Source organism: Coregonus lavaretus (assembly GCF_964263955.1).
Source record: "Coregonus lavaretus genome assembly, chromosome: 37".
NCBI classification, from domain to species: Eukaryota; Metazoa; Chordata; class Actinopteri; order Salmoniformes; family Salmonidae; genus Coregonus; species Coregonus lavaretus.
In genome coordinates, this window is record NC_140024.1 from 9891442 (window position 1) to 9908718 (window position 17277).

Consider the following 17277-nt stretch of genomic DNA (forward strand, 5'->3'; position numbering starts at 1 on the left):
ACATACACTGCTACCCCTTTGCCAGCCATGGTGACAGTCAGACAGTATGATTAAATCAAGCACACATCATGTCATGTCACACAGTTACACAATAAGACCGTTTCACATTGGCACAACCATCTTGTAAATGGATAATGTCTGTGTTTATTTAGTGTCTGTGTCTGTTATCATTAGTACAGACTGTCACAATAATGCAGCCTTATGCAAGACAAAAGCAACTGGCGGGCCCTGATACAGGGAGACAAAGGCTGCACAAAGAGCATTAAAGGTAATTGAAGCCATCTCTGTATGTTTTAAATGGTCTCCACCGTCATGCGGGTGTGTTGACACAGCTGTGCAGAGCGCTGGACACACCATGGGCACACCAGCTAGGTTTGACTGATGTTCTCAGCTGGGCTCATGCGGTCACTGGAGCTGGGAATCAGGGCCTTGAAGAGAAATAAACTGCCAAAGAGACATTACATCAGAGGCTATGCAGGTTATAAAGCCTGGCTGTGTAGCCCGAGGAAGATTGGCAAGTGCCATGAAACCGGCTGAGATAAAATCAGGTTTGTACTTGAGACACATGGCCTTAAAGGACAGGCGATTAGCAACTCAGATCAAGAGATGTGATAAAATCGCAACATTGAAATAAATATCCTAAAATGTCAGGATTAGAAGAGACAAAATTGTCTCTGGAGTTAGAGTTGGAGCCAAGCCGTCTTACGAACAGTCTGTCCCATCCACAGATGGAGCGGTGAAGGTCAGAAAGTAACCATTTGCTCTCTTGCTCGGTTAGCTGAGAGAGCTGCTTCCTGCCTAGAGCCCATGCAGTCCAATCACAACTGTGCGTGTAGATTAGATTCAGGGCTGGTTAAATAAAACTGGCATTCCAAACACAATAATCTTAGACAGAAGATGAAATTTTCTGTTTGGGAAATGCCCTAAGTAGATTTTGGCAGGCCGCTCGAACACCGTGATCTGCACCGTCCTCCTCAGGAAGGAGGCGGGGGTCTTACAGGGAAAAAATCTGCCAAGGGCAAATTTCCACTCAGCTAAATCCTGCAGGCAAAACACAACAAATGAAAAACATGTCAGTGCCCTCTCTAGGCAAGCAACCAACCAACGCATATTCAAAAGTAGCCCACAATTATGTAACAGTGGCCTTCAGTATACAAACTCTCTCGTTATAGGGCCCTGGCTGGCTGCAACACAAATCAGATCATATGTAGGTAATGAAGTGGGCATAATTGTTCTCAATGTTACTGAGCAGCAGCAATGTTTCCAGAGACTGGGACATTGAACAATAACATAGTGACTAATCAACATAATTGGTTTAGGCAGGCTTCTCATTAACATCTTATAGCTAATGATGTCTGGTACAGTGTGTGCTATATAGTCAGCATTCAGGAATTATTCACTCAACACAATGATCCTCTGAGTGTGCCAACACTTAACATGTTCTTCCCGCAAACATGGGAAAGAGAACCCTCTACTGAATGTAATCGGAATGGGATTACACAAACTTCTCCCTTTTTCATATAAATAATGAACTACGCAGGCATTTATGTGCTGTAACAAAATACAGAGCATTTTTATTCATTAGGGGAAAAAATGTCCATACTCCAAGAAATCTTTATGGTGAATTTCTGTTCCAAGTGTGGAGTTAGCGGAGTGCCTGCTCACCACAGAACACACATTGCATTTAGTGACAAACACCACTCCACCAATGCTCTATAATCTGAACTGGGGAAGGAACCAAACCAACAATATATTACACAGCTCCTAGAGGATTTGTTCTTACTTATAGAGACACTTGTGTCATGTTGGGGTTATTCTACCAGTCAACAGGAAAAGGTACCGATTTTCTTTCACATCTTATATCACCATCGGGCCATATGAGGGCCAATGTCTTGGGAATTGTGCCCGATCATGGTCAAATTAGGGTGGCAATTTTGCTTGTTTATCATGAAGCTCACATGATAGTCAGCTCATTTTGATTTGGACAGGAGGACCATGCGCCCCCTACTGCTGGCCATGTAAAGTAGCATATCCAGACTGTTTCCCATCAGGGCACTAGATGTTGGAGCACAATCAGAGTTCCTTGGGGATCTAATGTACAGGTACACCACATGCATTTACCTCAAACTTCATTGTCTGTTTAGTGCAGGATATCTTTAGAGGAAATAATTCAAACCCTGGGACATTTCTTGAATGGTTTGAATTTGGCAGGTAAGATATTAAAATGTCCTAATAAGCGCAACAATGTGAGAGCAAACCCATTAGAGTAAACCAGTCAGGACACAAACATTGAAAAGTAATCGGAAACAGTCCTTCAGAACTTCCTTTAACTTCATTCAGCCACAACAAAATAATAAGTGGAAACATACAGTATGAACAAAGTGTTCCATCTACACAAACTTTCAGTTATCACTGCTACTACACTGCAACTTTCCATTCATATATTTTACAGAGGGGTTAAGTGCATGTCATTAAGGAGGAAAATAGCTTCTTCTACAGCTGAAACGTGGCAGTTGTCTGGGACATGGCATTGTAGATGAACGTGTTGTTGAAGGGAACAAACTGACGAGTGATGATTTTGATGGCCTCTTGTGCAGCAGATCCTAAGGAAACACATTGAAAGCATATGGAAGATGGAACATTTGCACAAACTCCAAGAAAACAAATGTTTATCCCATAACAAAATAATATGAGGATCCTAGACCATAATCGGCTCCAAGTCCTGTAGAACTCACCTCCCAAAAAGGATGCCACTGTGTGTGGCTCAGCAGCACCATAGCGACAGCTGTTGAAGAGCAAAGTGAAATAACATGTAGATTATTAAATCATGTTTCTCTTCTTGATGATAACCTCTTATACCCATTTTACAGTTAATGGAAATATAGTGGCTAAATTACAATTATAAACATAAAAACTGTAGTGAGGTTTCGGAGTGGGCTGTATGTCTGATATGAATTGTTAAAATGGCCATTGTCTCTGCACAGAACAGTTGACTTGACACTATGCACAAAACGTACAACTCGTGAATGTAGTCATCTTTCACATTGACGTTGAGGCTGTACTCCTGCAGAAGGCTGTTCACACACAGCTTCAACTTGCTAATGTCTTCTTCTACTTGGTAATTGTAGACGCCTTCAAAAAGAGGAAAAACATATCACATATCTGGAGATGGGCAGTTTAAAATGGCGGAACACAGTTTAGTTCTGCTGTGTGCTAGGTGGTGGTGACAGACAGTTGTGTTGGGGGCAGAGCTACGCCAGCCTAGCCGTACCTGGGTAGCGGGAGTGCTGCTGATAAAAACGGTCCACAGAGCGCAACATAAGGTACAGCACCATCTCCCCATCTGCACTGTCCATGCAGGAGGCTGAGGAGAGAGAGCAGTATCTTAGTATACACTACCAACACACGTTATCAAAGGGACTCAAAAGAGAAACAATAAGCCAAATCAAGGTGGGAGTCGGTACGGTGTTGGACTTACTGATCTCATCTTTATTGACCGCCTCCACGCTGTATTCTTCAGCCAGAGACCTGCAGCGCACCACCCTCAGGAAGGCAGCGTTCTTACCTGCAGACCGAAACACACAGCACAAGGCCAGGCTCAACCTACTGGACAGTGTTCCCTTTCATCATGGGTTCAAAGTTCAGCCACACTACTGTATCACAAACAACACCTGACCGACATGACGCTTTGAGTTACTGTTAAATGAGTTAGAGTATTCCATTTACATTTCTGTCATATTACATGTCCTGTTCACGTTATATATGGCTGTGTGTGTGCTTGTCAGAATACTCACAGAATAGTTTGATGTCCTGCTCAGATATGCTCTCTGAAGGCTTTGGCAAGGAAAAAGACAAAGAAATCAACCCATTTCGCTAGATAATAAATCAGAAATTCAACCTTATTTTACAATGTTGATACTTATCAACTAAAATGTTGATACTTATGGAGCACTTTCTATATTCAAAACAGTCGAGTACAACTGCTGGAGATTTACTATGTGTTTTTGACATCGCATGAGATTGACTATCCCTGAGACTGCAGAATAAGGTCCACATACCTTTCCAACAGACTGCAGGAGAGACTCTACATGCTTAGACACGACGGATGCATCTTGCATTGCCTTCTCTCTATAACTGAAAACATATGCCTGCATTAATGCCCAGGCCAGGACTATGATGATCATGCCAGCACAAAGCATACCTTGTGTTTGGGAAATAAGGTTAAGGCACAAGCAATCGTACACAACAGTCGAAATCTCAGCATCATATGGTTTGGCAATTCTGCTATTCTACCATTTAACTATAGACATTGGTTTATGGTTTATTATGCAATGATTGGCCTCTCCTTGATATGCCCCGTCTCACAAGCACTGAGCTGTGCTCGCTATTAACTCATAAAGCAACTCAATTACTTTTTAATTAAATCTGTGGCTGGCTGCTTGCCATATAAATGAATAATATAATCACTCCCTACACGTTCTGGAGGTTGATGAATTTCTCTGAGTCCGCAATCATGTCTGGAATGGAGCCACGCACAGGAAGGTTTCCGCCACCTTCGTTTTGCACAAACTCCCTCACTGCTCGCGTCATCACCCAGAAGGCTGGAGTCTGTGTATAACAGAGAAAGACAGAACAACAATCAGTCATGTATTAAACTTACAAATAAATCAGTCACAGGATGCTTCAATCATGGCCTGAGTAGACATGTCATATTTAGACTCACCTGTGATGTAATGTCATTGCATTGCTCTCCATTGAAGATGTCATCAACGCCACTCGAAATCTACAGTGGTGAGAGTGGAGTTAGCAGAGTTGACAAAGTACCAACCTCCAGTGATCTCATACAACCAGCAGCATGGATTAACATAATACAGCTGAAAGGAGTGAGGGGGGTTAGGGGTGAGGTATGAGAAGTGCCACCTTGGTGGGGTTGAGGGCTGTGTTGACATTCTTGATGGCCTCCTCAAAGTTCTCCTCATCCTCAGGAGTTCCCTTCTCATTCTTCAGGATTCCTGAGGAAACCAAGTATCATGAGAACACAAACCATTTACAGTCAGGCATAATCTGGATAAGATAGTGTCTGTAGACATTTAAAATTTGGTGAAAATGTAAAAATACAAATTACGTTTAAAAAAAAAATCTATGTCAAGTGAAATACCTTGCCGAATAAGCTGTTTGAAGGCCTCCTTCTCTTTGTAGTTCTTCGGTAACTGAAAATTGTGCTAGAAAGAAAATATGAAAATGTAATCATCGTCAGCTCTCTTGTACATCATAGGGTGCTGTAGAATGTGCCTTTGATTGTTAGTCACAGAAGAATTACCTCACTGAACCACTTTTCTAGGTAATTGGCAACGATGATGATCCATGGTGTATGACTGTGATCCTGCAGAATGCAAGAGCATAAGAAAATACATGAACCAGTGAGGACCAAATTGCATCTAAAATACAACAATGGCCTAAAAAAAAAAAAACAGGCCAACAAACAGAGTCAACAGCCCAAACACACCTTCTTCCCCATTCCCTCCAAGTCGTAGGACTGGATGTGGTTCTTGAGCTCTGCAAAAGGTTGGTCAAGCCTCAGGTCCTCCAAGGCATTGTCTGGATGAGACTCAATCACTAGAAGAGGGAGGGATCGCAATCAACTTGTTTGAGTGTTTTCGATTAACTGCAAGAGAGCACTGACCTTGAGTGCTTGTCACCATTACTACAGACACAGCAATAAACGCATGACTCACAAGGTTTACTATACCTGTGTGCTCCTTCACTACTAGCCTCATGTAACCGACGAGGCCATACGTTCTACACACCAGGAAAGGTACGTTTGCATCCCACAACACTGACCCCAGTCTCAAACACGTGCTGTGAAAATAAAACCAAAATCATTTACACGACAAGAGAACGTTTTTATATTTGATGTTACTTTGTAAGATTATCATAAATATCAAATAAAAACATTTACATTGAAATGTACGTCTATAGATAAATGTATAAGAATAAGAGAAAGAAATCACACCTTTCTGGCAGCTGGACACCAATCACCAGGGTAAATCTGTGGAAGAACTCAGGGTCGTTGTCCAAGAGCTTGTCTGGGCTCTATAATGGAAAATAAATCACAATAAGAGTTTGACAAATAATACTTTGATCTACTATAAGTGCTCTGCTTGTTTTAGAACACTCAGCAATCAATACACTCAGATAGGAATTGCACTTTGTGGGCAGTGAGACCCATCAATGGCTACTCAACTGGTGCAGCGTTATAGTAAATCTATACCTTGATCGGAATGAACAAGATCTACCGCTACATTTACATTTACATTTAAGTCATTTAGCAGACGCTCTTATCCAGAGCGACTTACAGTTAGTGAGTGCATACATTATTTTTATTTTTTTCATACTGGCCCCAGTGAGAATCGAACCCACAACCCTGGCGTTGCAAACGCCATGCTCTACCAACTGAGCTACATCCCTGCCCTCCCCTACCATGGACGACGCTGGGCTAATTGTGCGCCGCCCCATGGGTCTCCCGGTCGCGGCCAGCTACGACAGAGCCTGGATACGAACCAGGATCTCTAGTGGCACAGCTAGTACTGCGATGCAGTGCCTTAGACCACTGCGCCACTAGACCCTGAGGCTCTTTTATCTCTGACAATATGACAAAATCTGTGCAGGGAAAGCTGTGACAGGGAGAACTGTGACAGGGAGAGCTGCTCATAGTTGAACACACAAACCTCCTCCACAAAGTTGCCAGATACATCAGTGTTCAGCTCCTGTAGCAGCTCTGTGGCAGCCTGGGCTCGATTCTGGAAAACACACCATCCGAGATGACTTGCTATGACATACTGCATGCAGGTAGAGCTTAGATATTGATAAAGTAGAACATCATTAGGTTATAATCGCTCACCCTTCCTATGCTGTTGTTGCTAAGAAAAAAGCTGAGTAGAAAAGAAAAGGAAGTTCATTGAAGGTAAAGACAGTATATTGTATAAAACATTTTAAGATCAAAAGCGCTTCAATGAGGGGATAATACAAACAATAGGCCTTTTTTTTTTAAAGGCCTTTCACGTTCTTACTTATTTCCGACGTCTTCCCCGGAGACTTTGTGTCCATCGACAATAGTGAATGCTCCAATGCCTGAGGAAGAGAGCAACTCGCTTAGGTAGGGTAGCCTACTCATGCATTCCCTTTGAGCAGTGTTTTTCACTCCTGGTCATCGGGTCTTTTCTATTATCAAATATTGAAATATTTACCTGGAAGCACAAGGTTCTTGAGTATTTCAGTCCCAGATGCTGTGGAGTTGATCAGGCATACGTGTGCATTTTCAAGTTGTTCTTGGCCATGGTCTCCCCACAATCTGAAATGGAGTACAGGCCATCATAACAACAACGGCATGTTGCCAATCTCCTTGTCATCTCCAATGCCTTGTTATTTAGCTATTATCACATCTCATCTGGTATGGTAAATAGATGAGAACAAGGAACCCTTTTTGCGATTCAGTCAGTGAACTAGTATGTCAGTGAAGACTAGCTACAGTAGCTAGATATAATTTTACAGCATGCTAGCTGGCTGTCATAGTTAACGTTAGCCCAAGAGAATAGACTATCAAGCATAAAGAGTTAACCTTACTGGGCTTGCTAGCATAGCTACCTTAGCTAGCTGCAGTCTGTCAGTGGATATATATCTAACTCATGCAACGATAGGTTTAACAAATAATTGTATAATTTGCACAGAACTTCCACCGCTACCTACCTCAATTGTCTATCGTATTTCTGCTCTTTTGTAGCTGCCATGATCCGCTTGGAGAAGAATCCCACCGGTTAATTTGATAGCTCCCTTCGCTGATTCGATAGAGAGACAAGTGGCTGAACGCAGTTGTAAATTCAAAGCTGCACTTTCGTTTTAACTACAGTTGACCACCAGAGGGAGAAGTAGAGAACATTCAATCGATTCAAACTGCGCGAAATGTAATTCATTAATTCTGCCACAGTTGCCACCACCCATTCAGACTAATCAAGGAATTTGATTTACTACAGTTTTATAATATGGGTGCTGCACGGTGCATCACATGCCATCGTTTTTTGGTTGGTTTGGGGAAAACAATTATACCCCGACTTTGTTAATACATTTTGAATTACATATTATAATAAGATGTGATGTGTTCTTTTAAATGCTATCTTGGTTATATAATCATAAATATTAGGTATGGGTTTAAGCTGGAAATGTAAAACAACACTATACCTATTGAAATATGTGCCATGCATTATCATTAGAAACATGTTGTGAGACATGTTACTTCATTAGTCCAGAGGAAAGTGTATCTTAATAGACTGGTTTACTAGGTCTAATTATCATAAATGAGGGGGTCTTTCTTTAGATGTTTTGAAGTACAGTAACAGAAATCAAGCAGGGTAATTGAAAAGGGGGCGTGGCAAGGAAGGACCATTACGATTGCCATTCGTCGCCACCTGATCATCCTTCCCAACCTCCACTCCCAAACTTCATCAACACAGCTCACACGCCAGCACTTGATTTTCGGCATTCCATTTATCCCATAGTTTCGTGCGGTCTGGGCTGTGAGTCAAGAGTCAGTCAGCATATCGATAAGGTGAATCTAAGCGGAATCCTCGCAATGACAGGACATCACTGGGGATACGGAGAGGAGGACGGTAAGTAAACCTACCAACCTGAGAGAGCATCACTATGTAGGCTACTGTAGAACACACGGCATCTCAGCGCTGACCTTGTTTGGGGACGCTCGTGCGCTGCGAGTGACTGCATTTGTCTCTGCAAGACTGAATGAATATTTGATTAAATACTTTTTTATTGGCAATAGGCTATAATCACATCCATGTTTTGAACAATGTCGCCTAGGACCTTATTATTAAGAAGCGACAGGTGACTGATTGGCTTCTAAAAAAATAAATAAAAATACATATTGTTTGCTACCTTCTGGGTGGAGATATCGCAGGGATATTCTCAGACAGTAGTGCTAACTTTGAGAGATACAGTAAATGTTAATACGAGATTAGCCCAATTATCCTTATCCTGCATGTCACCTTATTTAGCCTCAATTCAACTAGCAGGTTATAGCAAGTCTGAGTTCTAGGAGAGTCTATCAGAATTGTAAAGGGACAGAGACCCATGATCAGTGTGTTGATTGATGCAGCAACCTAGAACGTTATGTCCTGGTGTGAAATTGAGAATGTCATGTTTTTCTTCTGAGTTTTCTTCTAAGTTTTTGTAAAATGGTGAATGAATGGATCTGATCTCCTTTCTTTACATTCTGTCATGTCCAGCTCTGACTATCTTTGTTTCTAAGGTCCAGATGCATGGCACAAAGACTACCCAATCGCCCAGGGCAATCGCCAGTCTCCCATAGACATAGTTCCTGAGGAGACTGTATACGATGCCACCCTTCCTCCCATATTCGTCTCCTACGACCACTGCAACTCCATCAACATCTGCAACAACGGCCACTCTGTGACCGTGGAGTTTGATGACACCGATGACAAAACAGGTAACAGCAACAAAGGGGAAGAGATCTATATAGACCATATAATCATCTCTGAGTGGAAACCCTCTCTCACAGAGGAAATGCAAACAGAAATACAAGCAATATTGAGATGCAGTGTTGTTTCAGATTCGATCATCGACCCTTCAACTTTGACTGAGTGTGAAAGTCAGCCAGCCCAGGAGGTATTTATCACTGATGTACAGTGCCTTCGGAAAGTATTCAGACCCCTCGACATTTTTCACATTTTGTTACGTTACAGCCTTATTCTAAAATGTATTAAAAATATAAAAGATCCTCAGCAATCTACACACAATACCCCATAATGACAAAGCGAAAACAGGTTTTTAGAAAATGTTGCACATTTATAAAAAATACAAAACAGAAATACCTTAAATTCCGTAAGTATTCAGACCTTTTCCTATGAGGCTCTAAATTGAGCTCAGGTGCATCCTGTTTACATTGATCATCCTTGATGTTTCTACAACTTGATTGGAGTCCACCTGTGGTAAATTCAATTGACTGGACATGATTTGGAAAGGTACACACGTGTCTATATAAGGACCCACAGTTGACAGGGCATGTCAGAGCAAAAACCAAACCATGAGGTCGAAAGAATGGTTCTTAGAGCACCGAGACAGGATTGTGTCGAGGCACAGATCTGGGGAAAGGTACCAACACATTTCTGCAGCATTGAAGGTCCCCAAGAACACAGTGGCCTCCATCATTCTTAAATGGAATAACTTTGGAACAACCAAGACTCTTTCTAGAGCTGGCTTCCCGGCCAAACTGAGCAATCGGGGGAGAAGGGCCTAAATGACTACCGACCCGTAGCACTCACGTCTGAAGCCATGAAGTGCTTTAAAAGGCTGGTCATGGCTCACATCAACACCATTATCCCAGAAACCCTATACCCACTCCAATTTGCATACCGCCCCAACAGATCCACAGATGATGCAATCTCTATTGCACTCCACACTGCCCTTTCCCACCTGGACAAGAGGAACACTTACGTGAGAATACTATTCATTGACTACAGCTCAGCGTTCAACACCATAGTGCCCTCAAAGCTCATCACTAAGCTAAGGACCCTGGGACTAAACACCTTCCTCTGCAACTGGGTCCTGGACTTCCTGACGGGCCGCCCCCAGGTGGTAAGGGTAGGTAGCAACATATCTGCCACGCTGATTCTCAACACGGGGGCCCCTCAGGGGTGCGTGCTCAGTCCCCTCCTGTACTCCCTGTTCACCCATGACTGCATGGCCAAACACGACTTCAACATCATCATTAAGCTTGCCGACGACACAACAGTGGTAAGCCTGATCACCGACAACGATGAGACAGCCTATAGGGAGGAGGTCAGAGACCTGGCCGTGTGGTGCCAGGATAACAACCTCTCCCTCAACGTGATCAAGACAAAGGAGATGATCGTGGACTACAGGGAAAAATAAGAGGACTGAGCACGCCCCCATTCTCATCGACGGGGCTGTAGTGGAACAGGTTGAGAGCTTCAAGTTCCTTTGTGTCCACATCACCAACAAACTATCATGGTCCAAACACACCAAGACAGTTGTGAAGAGGGCATGACAAAGCCTATTCCCCCTCAGGAGACAGAAAAGATTTGGCATGGGTCCTCAGATCCTTAAAAAGTTATACAGCTGCACCATCGAGAGCATCCTGACTGGTTGCATCGCTGCCAGGTATGGCAACTATTCGGCCTCCGACAGCAAGGCGCTACAGAGGGTAGTGTGTGCGGTCCAGTACATCACTGGGGCCAAGCTTCCTGCCATCCAGGACCTCTATACCAGGCAGTGTCAGAGGAAGGCCCTACAAATTGTCAAAGACTCCAGCCACCCAAGTCCTAGACTGTTCTCTCTGCTACCGCACGGCAAGCGGTACCGGAGCGCCAAGTCTAGGTCCAAAAGGCTTCTTAACAGCTTCTACCCCCAAGCCATAAGACTCCTGAACAGCTAATCATGGCTACCCGGACTATTTGAATTGCCCCTCCACCCCAACCCCCTCTTTTACGCTTCTGCTACTCTGTTTATTATTTATGCATAGTCACTTTAACTCTACCCACATGTACATATTACCTTAATTACCTCGACTAACCGGTGCCCCCGCACCTTGACTCTGTACCGGTACCCCCTGTATATAGCCTCCCTACTGTTATTTTATTTTACTGCTGCTCTTTAATTATTTGCTATTTTTTACTTAACACTTATTTTTTTCTTAACTGCATTGTTGGTTAAGGGCTTGTAAGTATGCATTTCACTGTAAGGTCTACACCTGTTGTATTCGGCGCATGTGGCAAATACAATTTGATTTGATTTGGTCAGGGAGGTGACCAAGAACCCGATGGTCACTCTGACAGAGCTCTAGAGTTCCTCTGTGGAGATGGGAGAACCTTCCAGAAGGACAACCATCTCTGCAGAACTCCACCAATCAGGCCTTTATGGTAGAGTGGCCAGATGGAAGCCACTCCTCAGTAAAAGGCACATGACAGCCTGCTTGGTGTTTGCCAAAAGGCACCTGAAGACTCTGAAGATTTAACTTTTTGGCCTGAATGTCAAGTGTCAAGTCTGGAGGAAACCTGGCACCATCCCTACGGTGAAACATGGTGGTGGCAGCATCATCCTGTGCGGATGTATTTCAGCAGCAGGGACTGGGAGACTAGTCAGGATCAAGGGAAAGATGAACAGAGCAAAGTACAGAGAGATCATTGATAAAAACCTGCTCCAGAGCGCTCAGGACCTCAGACTGGGGTGAAGGTTCAACTTCCAACACAACAACGACCCTAAGTACACAGCCAAAACAACGAAGGAGTGGCTTCGGGACAAGTCTCTGAATGTCCTTGAGTGGCCTAGCCAGAGCCCGGACTTGAACCCGATCAAACCCCTCTGGAGAGACCTGGATATAGCTGTGCAGCAACGCTCCCCATCGAACCTGACAGAGCTTGAGAGGATCTGCAGAGAGGAATCACTAAGCTAAGGATCCTGGGACTAAACACCTCCCTCTGCAACTGGATCCTGGACTTCCTGACGGGCCGCCCCCAGGTGGTAAGGGTAGGTAACAACACATCTGCCACATTGATCCTCAACACGGGGGCACCTCAGGGGTGCGTGCTCAGTCCCCTCCTGTACTCTCTGTTCACCCATGACTGCATGGCCAGGCACGACTCCAACAATATCATTAAGTTTGCAGACGACACAACAGTGGTAGGCCTGATCACCGACAACGATGAGACAGCCTATAGGGAGGAGGTCAGAGACCTGGCCGTGTGGTGCCAGGACAACAACCTCTCCCTCAACGTGACCAAGACAAAGGAGATGATTGTGGACTACAGCAAAGAAAAGAGGACTGAGCACGCCACCATTCTCATCGACGGGGCTGTAGTGGAACAGGTTGAGAGCTTCAAGTTCCTTGGTGTCCACATCACCAACGAACTATCATGGTCCAAACACACCAAGACAGTCGTGAAGAGGGCACGACAAAGCCTATTCCCCCTCAGGAGACTGAAAAGATTTGGCATGGGTCCTCAGATCCTCAAAAAATTCTACAGCTGCACCATCGAGAGCATCCTGACTGGTTGCATCACCGCCTGGTATGGCAACTGCTTGGCCTCCGACCGCAAGGCACTACAGAGGGTAGTGCGTACGGCCCAGTACATCACTGGGGCCAAGCTTCCTGCCATCCAGGACCTCTATACCAGGCGGTGTCAGAGGAAGGCCCTCAAAATTGTCAAAGACTCCAGCCACCCTAGTCATAGACTGTTCTCTCTGCTACCGCACGGCAAGCGGTACCGGAGTGCCAAGTCTAGGTCCAAAAGACTTCTCAACAGCTTCTACCCCCAAGCCATAAGACTCTTGAACAGCTAATCATGGCTACCCAGACTATTTGCACTGCCCCCCCACCCCATCCTTTTTACGCTGCTGCTACTCTGTTAATTATTTATGCATAGTCACTTTAACTCTACCCACATGTACATATTACTTCAACTACCTCAGCTAGCCGGTGCCCCCGCACATTGACTCTGCACCGGTACCCCCCTGTATATATAGCCTCCCTACTGTTATTTTATTTTACTTCTGCTCTTTTTTTCTCAACACTTTTTTTGTTGTTGTTTTATTTGTACTTTTTTTGTTAAAAATAAATGCACTGTTGGTGAAGGGCTGTAAGTAAGCATTTCACTGTAATGTCTGCACCTGTTGTATTCGGCGCATGTGACCAATACAATTTGATTTGATTTGAATGGGAGAACTCCCCAAATACAGGTGTGCCAAGCTTGTAGCATCCTACCCAAGAAGAATCGAGGCTGTAATCGCTGCCAAAGGTGCTTCAACAAAGTACTGAGTAAAGGGTCTGAATACTTAAGCAAATGTGATATTTTTTATTTTTAGTACATTTGCAAACATTTCTAAAAACCTGTTTTTGCTTTGTCATTATTGGATATTGTGTGTAGATTGATGAGAGGGGAAAAAAATAATTTAGTCAATTTTAGAATAAGGCTGTAACGTAACAATGTGGAAAAAGTTAAGGGGTCTGAATACTTTCTGAATGCACTGTATATCACTGTGGCGGGTGGGGGGTTGTTTCTGGGCACCTCTATCACTCATCACTTTGACATTAACCAACACAACCACTGTATTGGTAAGGGGACACCATTATGTTATGGGTACTGTGTAGTAGTACTATCATGCTATAACCACCACCCTTGCATGCACATGTGACACTTTTATATAGTGGATGCAATTCTACCTACGTATGCAGATCAATTCTTTATTACAAAGGTTAGCTTACACTTTGCATGGTCTTAGTCAGTGTTGTTGTGTTTATGCTTCAAAGTTCACTGACACCAGATTCTCCACCTTCGTCCATTCTGAGCAGTGTAGTAGGTTGTGGAAGCCTAATGCCCTAAATTATACAGCATTTACTTTTATTGCCAGGAAACCTCAACTGTTCAATATTATCCATTCAAAATATGTTTTGGATTTGCGCACTCAATCACAACCACCATCAAAACGTGGTTGATGGATAGACCACCTAAATTTGTATATCATTAAGGCCACTCCTACTGGACTGTATGATTCAGTGAGATGTGTTTTGGTGGATATAGTGAAGCCAGTATTTAACTGTAGGAGTGTCTGTCTGCCAGAGCAGACATCTGACCACATCAGGTAATCTTCAGGGTTGTGTCATATCTGTCTTTAAACTGACAGTCCAAGTAAACAAAGTCCTAGACAAATGAAAAATGGGGAGAGCTGCTTTGCTTCTGTGGCATCAAAAGGTCATTGGAACCAAGGGTCTGAAGAGAATGACAACCAAATAAGTTGAGGCTTGTATCTTGAAAAGTGGTCAAACTGAAAGCCTACAAAAAAAAAGGCCTCATACCCCTGCACCTCATACCCCTGCACATGGACTCAGGACTGGTACCCTGTGTATATATAGCCAAGTTATCATGGACTCAGTACTGGTACCCTGTGTATATAGCCAAGTTATCGTGGACTCAGTAATGGTACCCTGTGTATATAGCCAAGTTATCGTTACTCATTGTGGATTTTTCCCTTGTTATTATATTTCTATATTTTTCTCTGAATTGTTGGGAAGGGCCCATAAGCAAGCATTTCACTGTTAGTCTACACCAGTTGTTTACGAAGCATGTGACAAATTCATTTGATTTGAAAAAGGCCCTCCTCAAAAGGAAAATACAAGCCACAACTGATTTTGTTTTCAGTCTTAAAGTGTGGCTGTTTGGCTAAGGTGCAGATCACTATGAAAACAAATTCACAGAAACCAAACAAAGAAGTTCCATTCTGCATGACATGGTCTTTTGATGGATAGGATTCCCTATCCTTTCACCATCAGGGACTGTTTGGAAGTTTCACACCTAGGCATGCCCATTTGTCCTGTTTCCTTTTTGTGGTTGTGTCCTCTCTCGTGTATGTGTGTGTGTGAGTGTACCTTTTGTACATGTGTGTACATGCCTAGTGTATCATTAACTCAGGAAATGTATGAACATGCTCTAAAGCACACATTACCCAGGTGCCACATTATCTTATCCACCCAACCATTTCATGCGGATGAATTATTTGACGCATGAAAAAAGTCACAACCGGTCTGATGGAAACAGAAATGCAGGTACAATTTTATAAATGTCAACAGACAATTGGCGGTGGAAACGCCTTTGCGCAAACATTGATATAATAACCATCAAATCGAAGCAAACTTGGAGTCACGCGATGATATGTTGTGTGGTACTCCCACTACGACTCAGGAAAGCATGCAGTTTATTAGGCTACTGATGAAGTAAGTAATGATGAACATCACAGGGTGGTGAAAGTGCACAGTGATGAGCTTGATTAGGGTTGCAAAGCTACTGGTAGTTTACCAAAGTTACCGGAATCTTCAGAAATGTTGGTAAATAACAGAAAATACAGTGCATTCGGAAAGTATTCAGACCCCTTGACTTTTTGACAATCAGGGGAGAAGGACCTTGGTCAGGGAGATGGTCACTTTGACAGAGCTCCAGAGTTCCTCTGTGGAGATGTGAGAACCTTCCAGAAGGACAACCATCTCTGCAGCACTCCACCAATCAGGCCTTTATGGTAGAGTGGCCAGGCGGAAGCCACTCCTCAATAAAAGGCACATGACAAAATGTGGAAAAAGTCAAGGGGTCTGAATACTTTCCGAATGCACTGTATATGCCAATCTATTGTAATTTTTACTTGAATACGTTTTTAAAAAATGTGTGTATATATATATATATATATATATATATATATATATATATATATATATATATATATATATATATATATATATATATATATACTGCTCAAAAAAATAAAGGAAACACTTAAACAACACAATGTAACTCCAAGTCAATCACACTTCTGTGAAATCAAACTGTCCACTTAGGAAGCAACACTGATTGACAATACATTTCACATGCTGTTGTGCAAATGGAATAGACAACAGGTGGAAATTATAGGCAATTAGCAAGACACCCCCAATAAAGGACTGGGTCCAAAAATGATGCAGAAAAATTAATCCATGCATTTGTTACTTCTAGGTTAGACTACTGCAATGCTCTATTTTCCGGCTACCCGGATAAAGCACTAAATAAACTTCAGTTAGTGCTAAATACGGCTGCTAGAATCCTGACTAGAACCAAGAAATTTGATCATATTACTCCAGTGCTAGCTTCCCTACACTGGCTTCCTGTTAAGGCAAGGGCTGATTTCAAGGTTTTACTGTTAACCTATAAAGCGTTACATGGGCTTGCTCCTACCTATCTTTCCGAGTTGGTCCTGCCGTACATACCAATACGTACGCTACGGTCACAAGACGCAGGCCTCCTAATTGTCCCTAGAATTTCTAAGCAAACAGCGGGAGGCAGGGCTTTCTCCTATAGATCTCCATTTTTATGGAACAGTCTGCCTATCCATGTGAGAGACGCAGACTCGGTCTCAACCTTTAAGTCTTTACTGAAGACTTATCTCTTCAGTAGGTCATATGATTGAGTGTAGTCTGGCCCAGGAGTGTGAAGGTGAACGGAAAGGCTGGAGCAACGAACAGCCCTTGCTGTCTCTGCCGGGCCGGTTCCCCTCTCCACTGGGGTTCTCTGCCTCTAACCCTGTTGCAGGGGCTGAGTCACTGGCTTGCTGGTGCTCTTTCATGCCGTCCCTGGGAGGGGTGCGTCACTTGAGTGGGTTGAGTTACTGACGTGATCTTCCTGTCTGGGTTGGCGCCCCCCCCTTGGTTTGTGC

At 43.4% G+C, this 17277-nt stretch overlaps 2 protein-coding genes across 2 annotated transcripts in view; one reads left to right on the forward strand and one right to left on the reverse strand.

The window, feature by feature from the left end:
- Positions 1 to 1547: 1547 nt before the first annotated feature.
- Positions 1548 to 7853, reverse strand: LOC311111164 (NEDD8-activating enzyme E1 regulatory subunit). The gene is made up of 20 exons (XM_084153852.1): positions 7747 to 7853; positions 7248 to 7351; positions 7071 to 7131; positions 6902 to 6932; positions 6729 to 6800; positions 6014 to 6093; positions 5750 to 5859; positions 5507 to 5616; positions 5321 to 5383; positions 5159 to 5222; positions 4921 to 5012; positions 4724 to 4783; positions 4475 to 4608; positions 4059 to 4134; positions 3795 to 3834; positions 3479 to 3565; positions 3272 to 3364; positions 3018 to 3132; positions 2736 to 2785; positions 1548 to 2603 (listed from the first exon to the last, which is right to left on the reverse strand). The coding sequence occupies exons 1-20, from the start codon at positions 7785 to 7787 to the stop codon at positions 2494 to 2496; spliced, it is 1593 nt and encodes a 530-aa protein (XP_084009978.1). The 5' UTR covers positions 7788 to 7853; the 3' UTR covers positions 1548 to 2493.
- A 773-nt stretch (positions 7854 to 8626) lies between these two features.
- LOC311111129 (carbonic anhydrase 7-like) overlaps positions 8627 to 17277 on the forward strand; it is a gene marked incomplete at its 5' end in the record, with an annotated part of 47869 nt that continues 39218 nt past the window's right edge. Inside the window, 2 exons of the mRNA XM_084153817.1 lie at positions 8627 to 8663; positions 9317 to 9514. Coding sequence (XP_084009943.1) covers positions 8627 to 8663; positions 9317 to 9514 — 235 coding nt within the window. The remainder of the gene's footprint in view (positions 8664 to 9316; positions 9515 to 17277) is intronic.

Coding starts and splice junctions, on each gene's coding strand:
- LOC311111164 (XM_084153852.1), bottom strand. CDS start 7,787: ATGGCAGCTACAAAAGAGCAGAAATACGATAGACAATTGAG. Junction 6,094..6,728: donor CTGGCAACTTTGTGGAGGAG/GTTTGTGTGTTC, acceptor TTTCCATTATAG/AGCCCAGACAAGCTCTTGGA. Junction 3,365..3,478: donor GGTCAATAAAGATGAGATCA/GTAAGTCCAACA, acceptor CTCTCTCCTCAG/CCTCCTGCATGGACAGTGCA.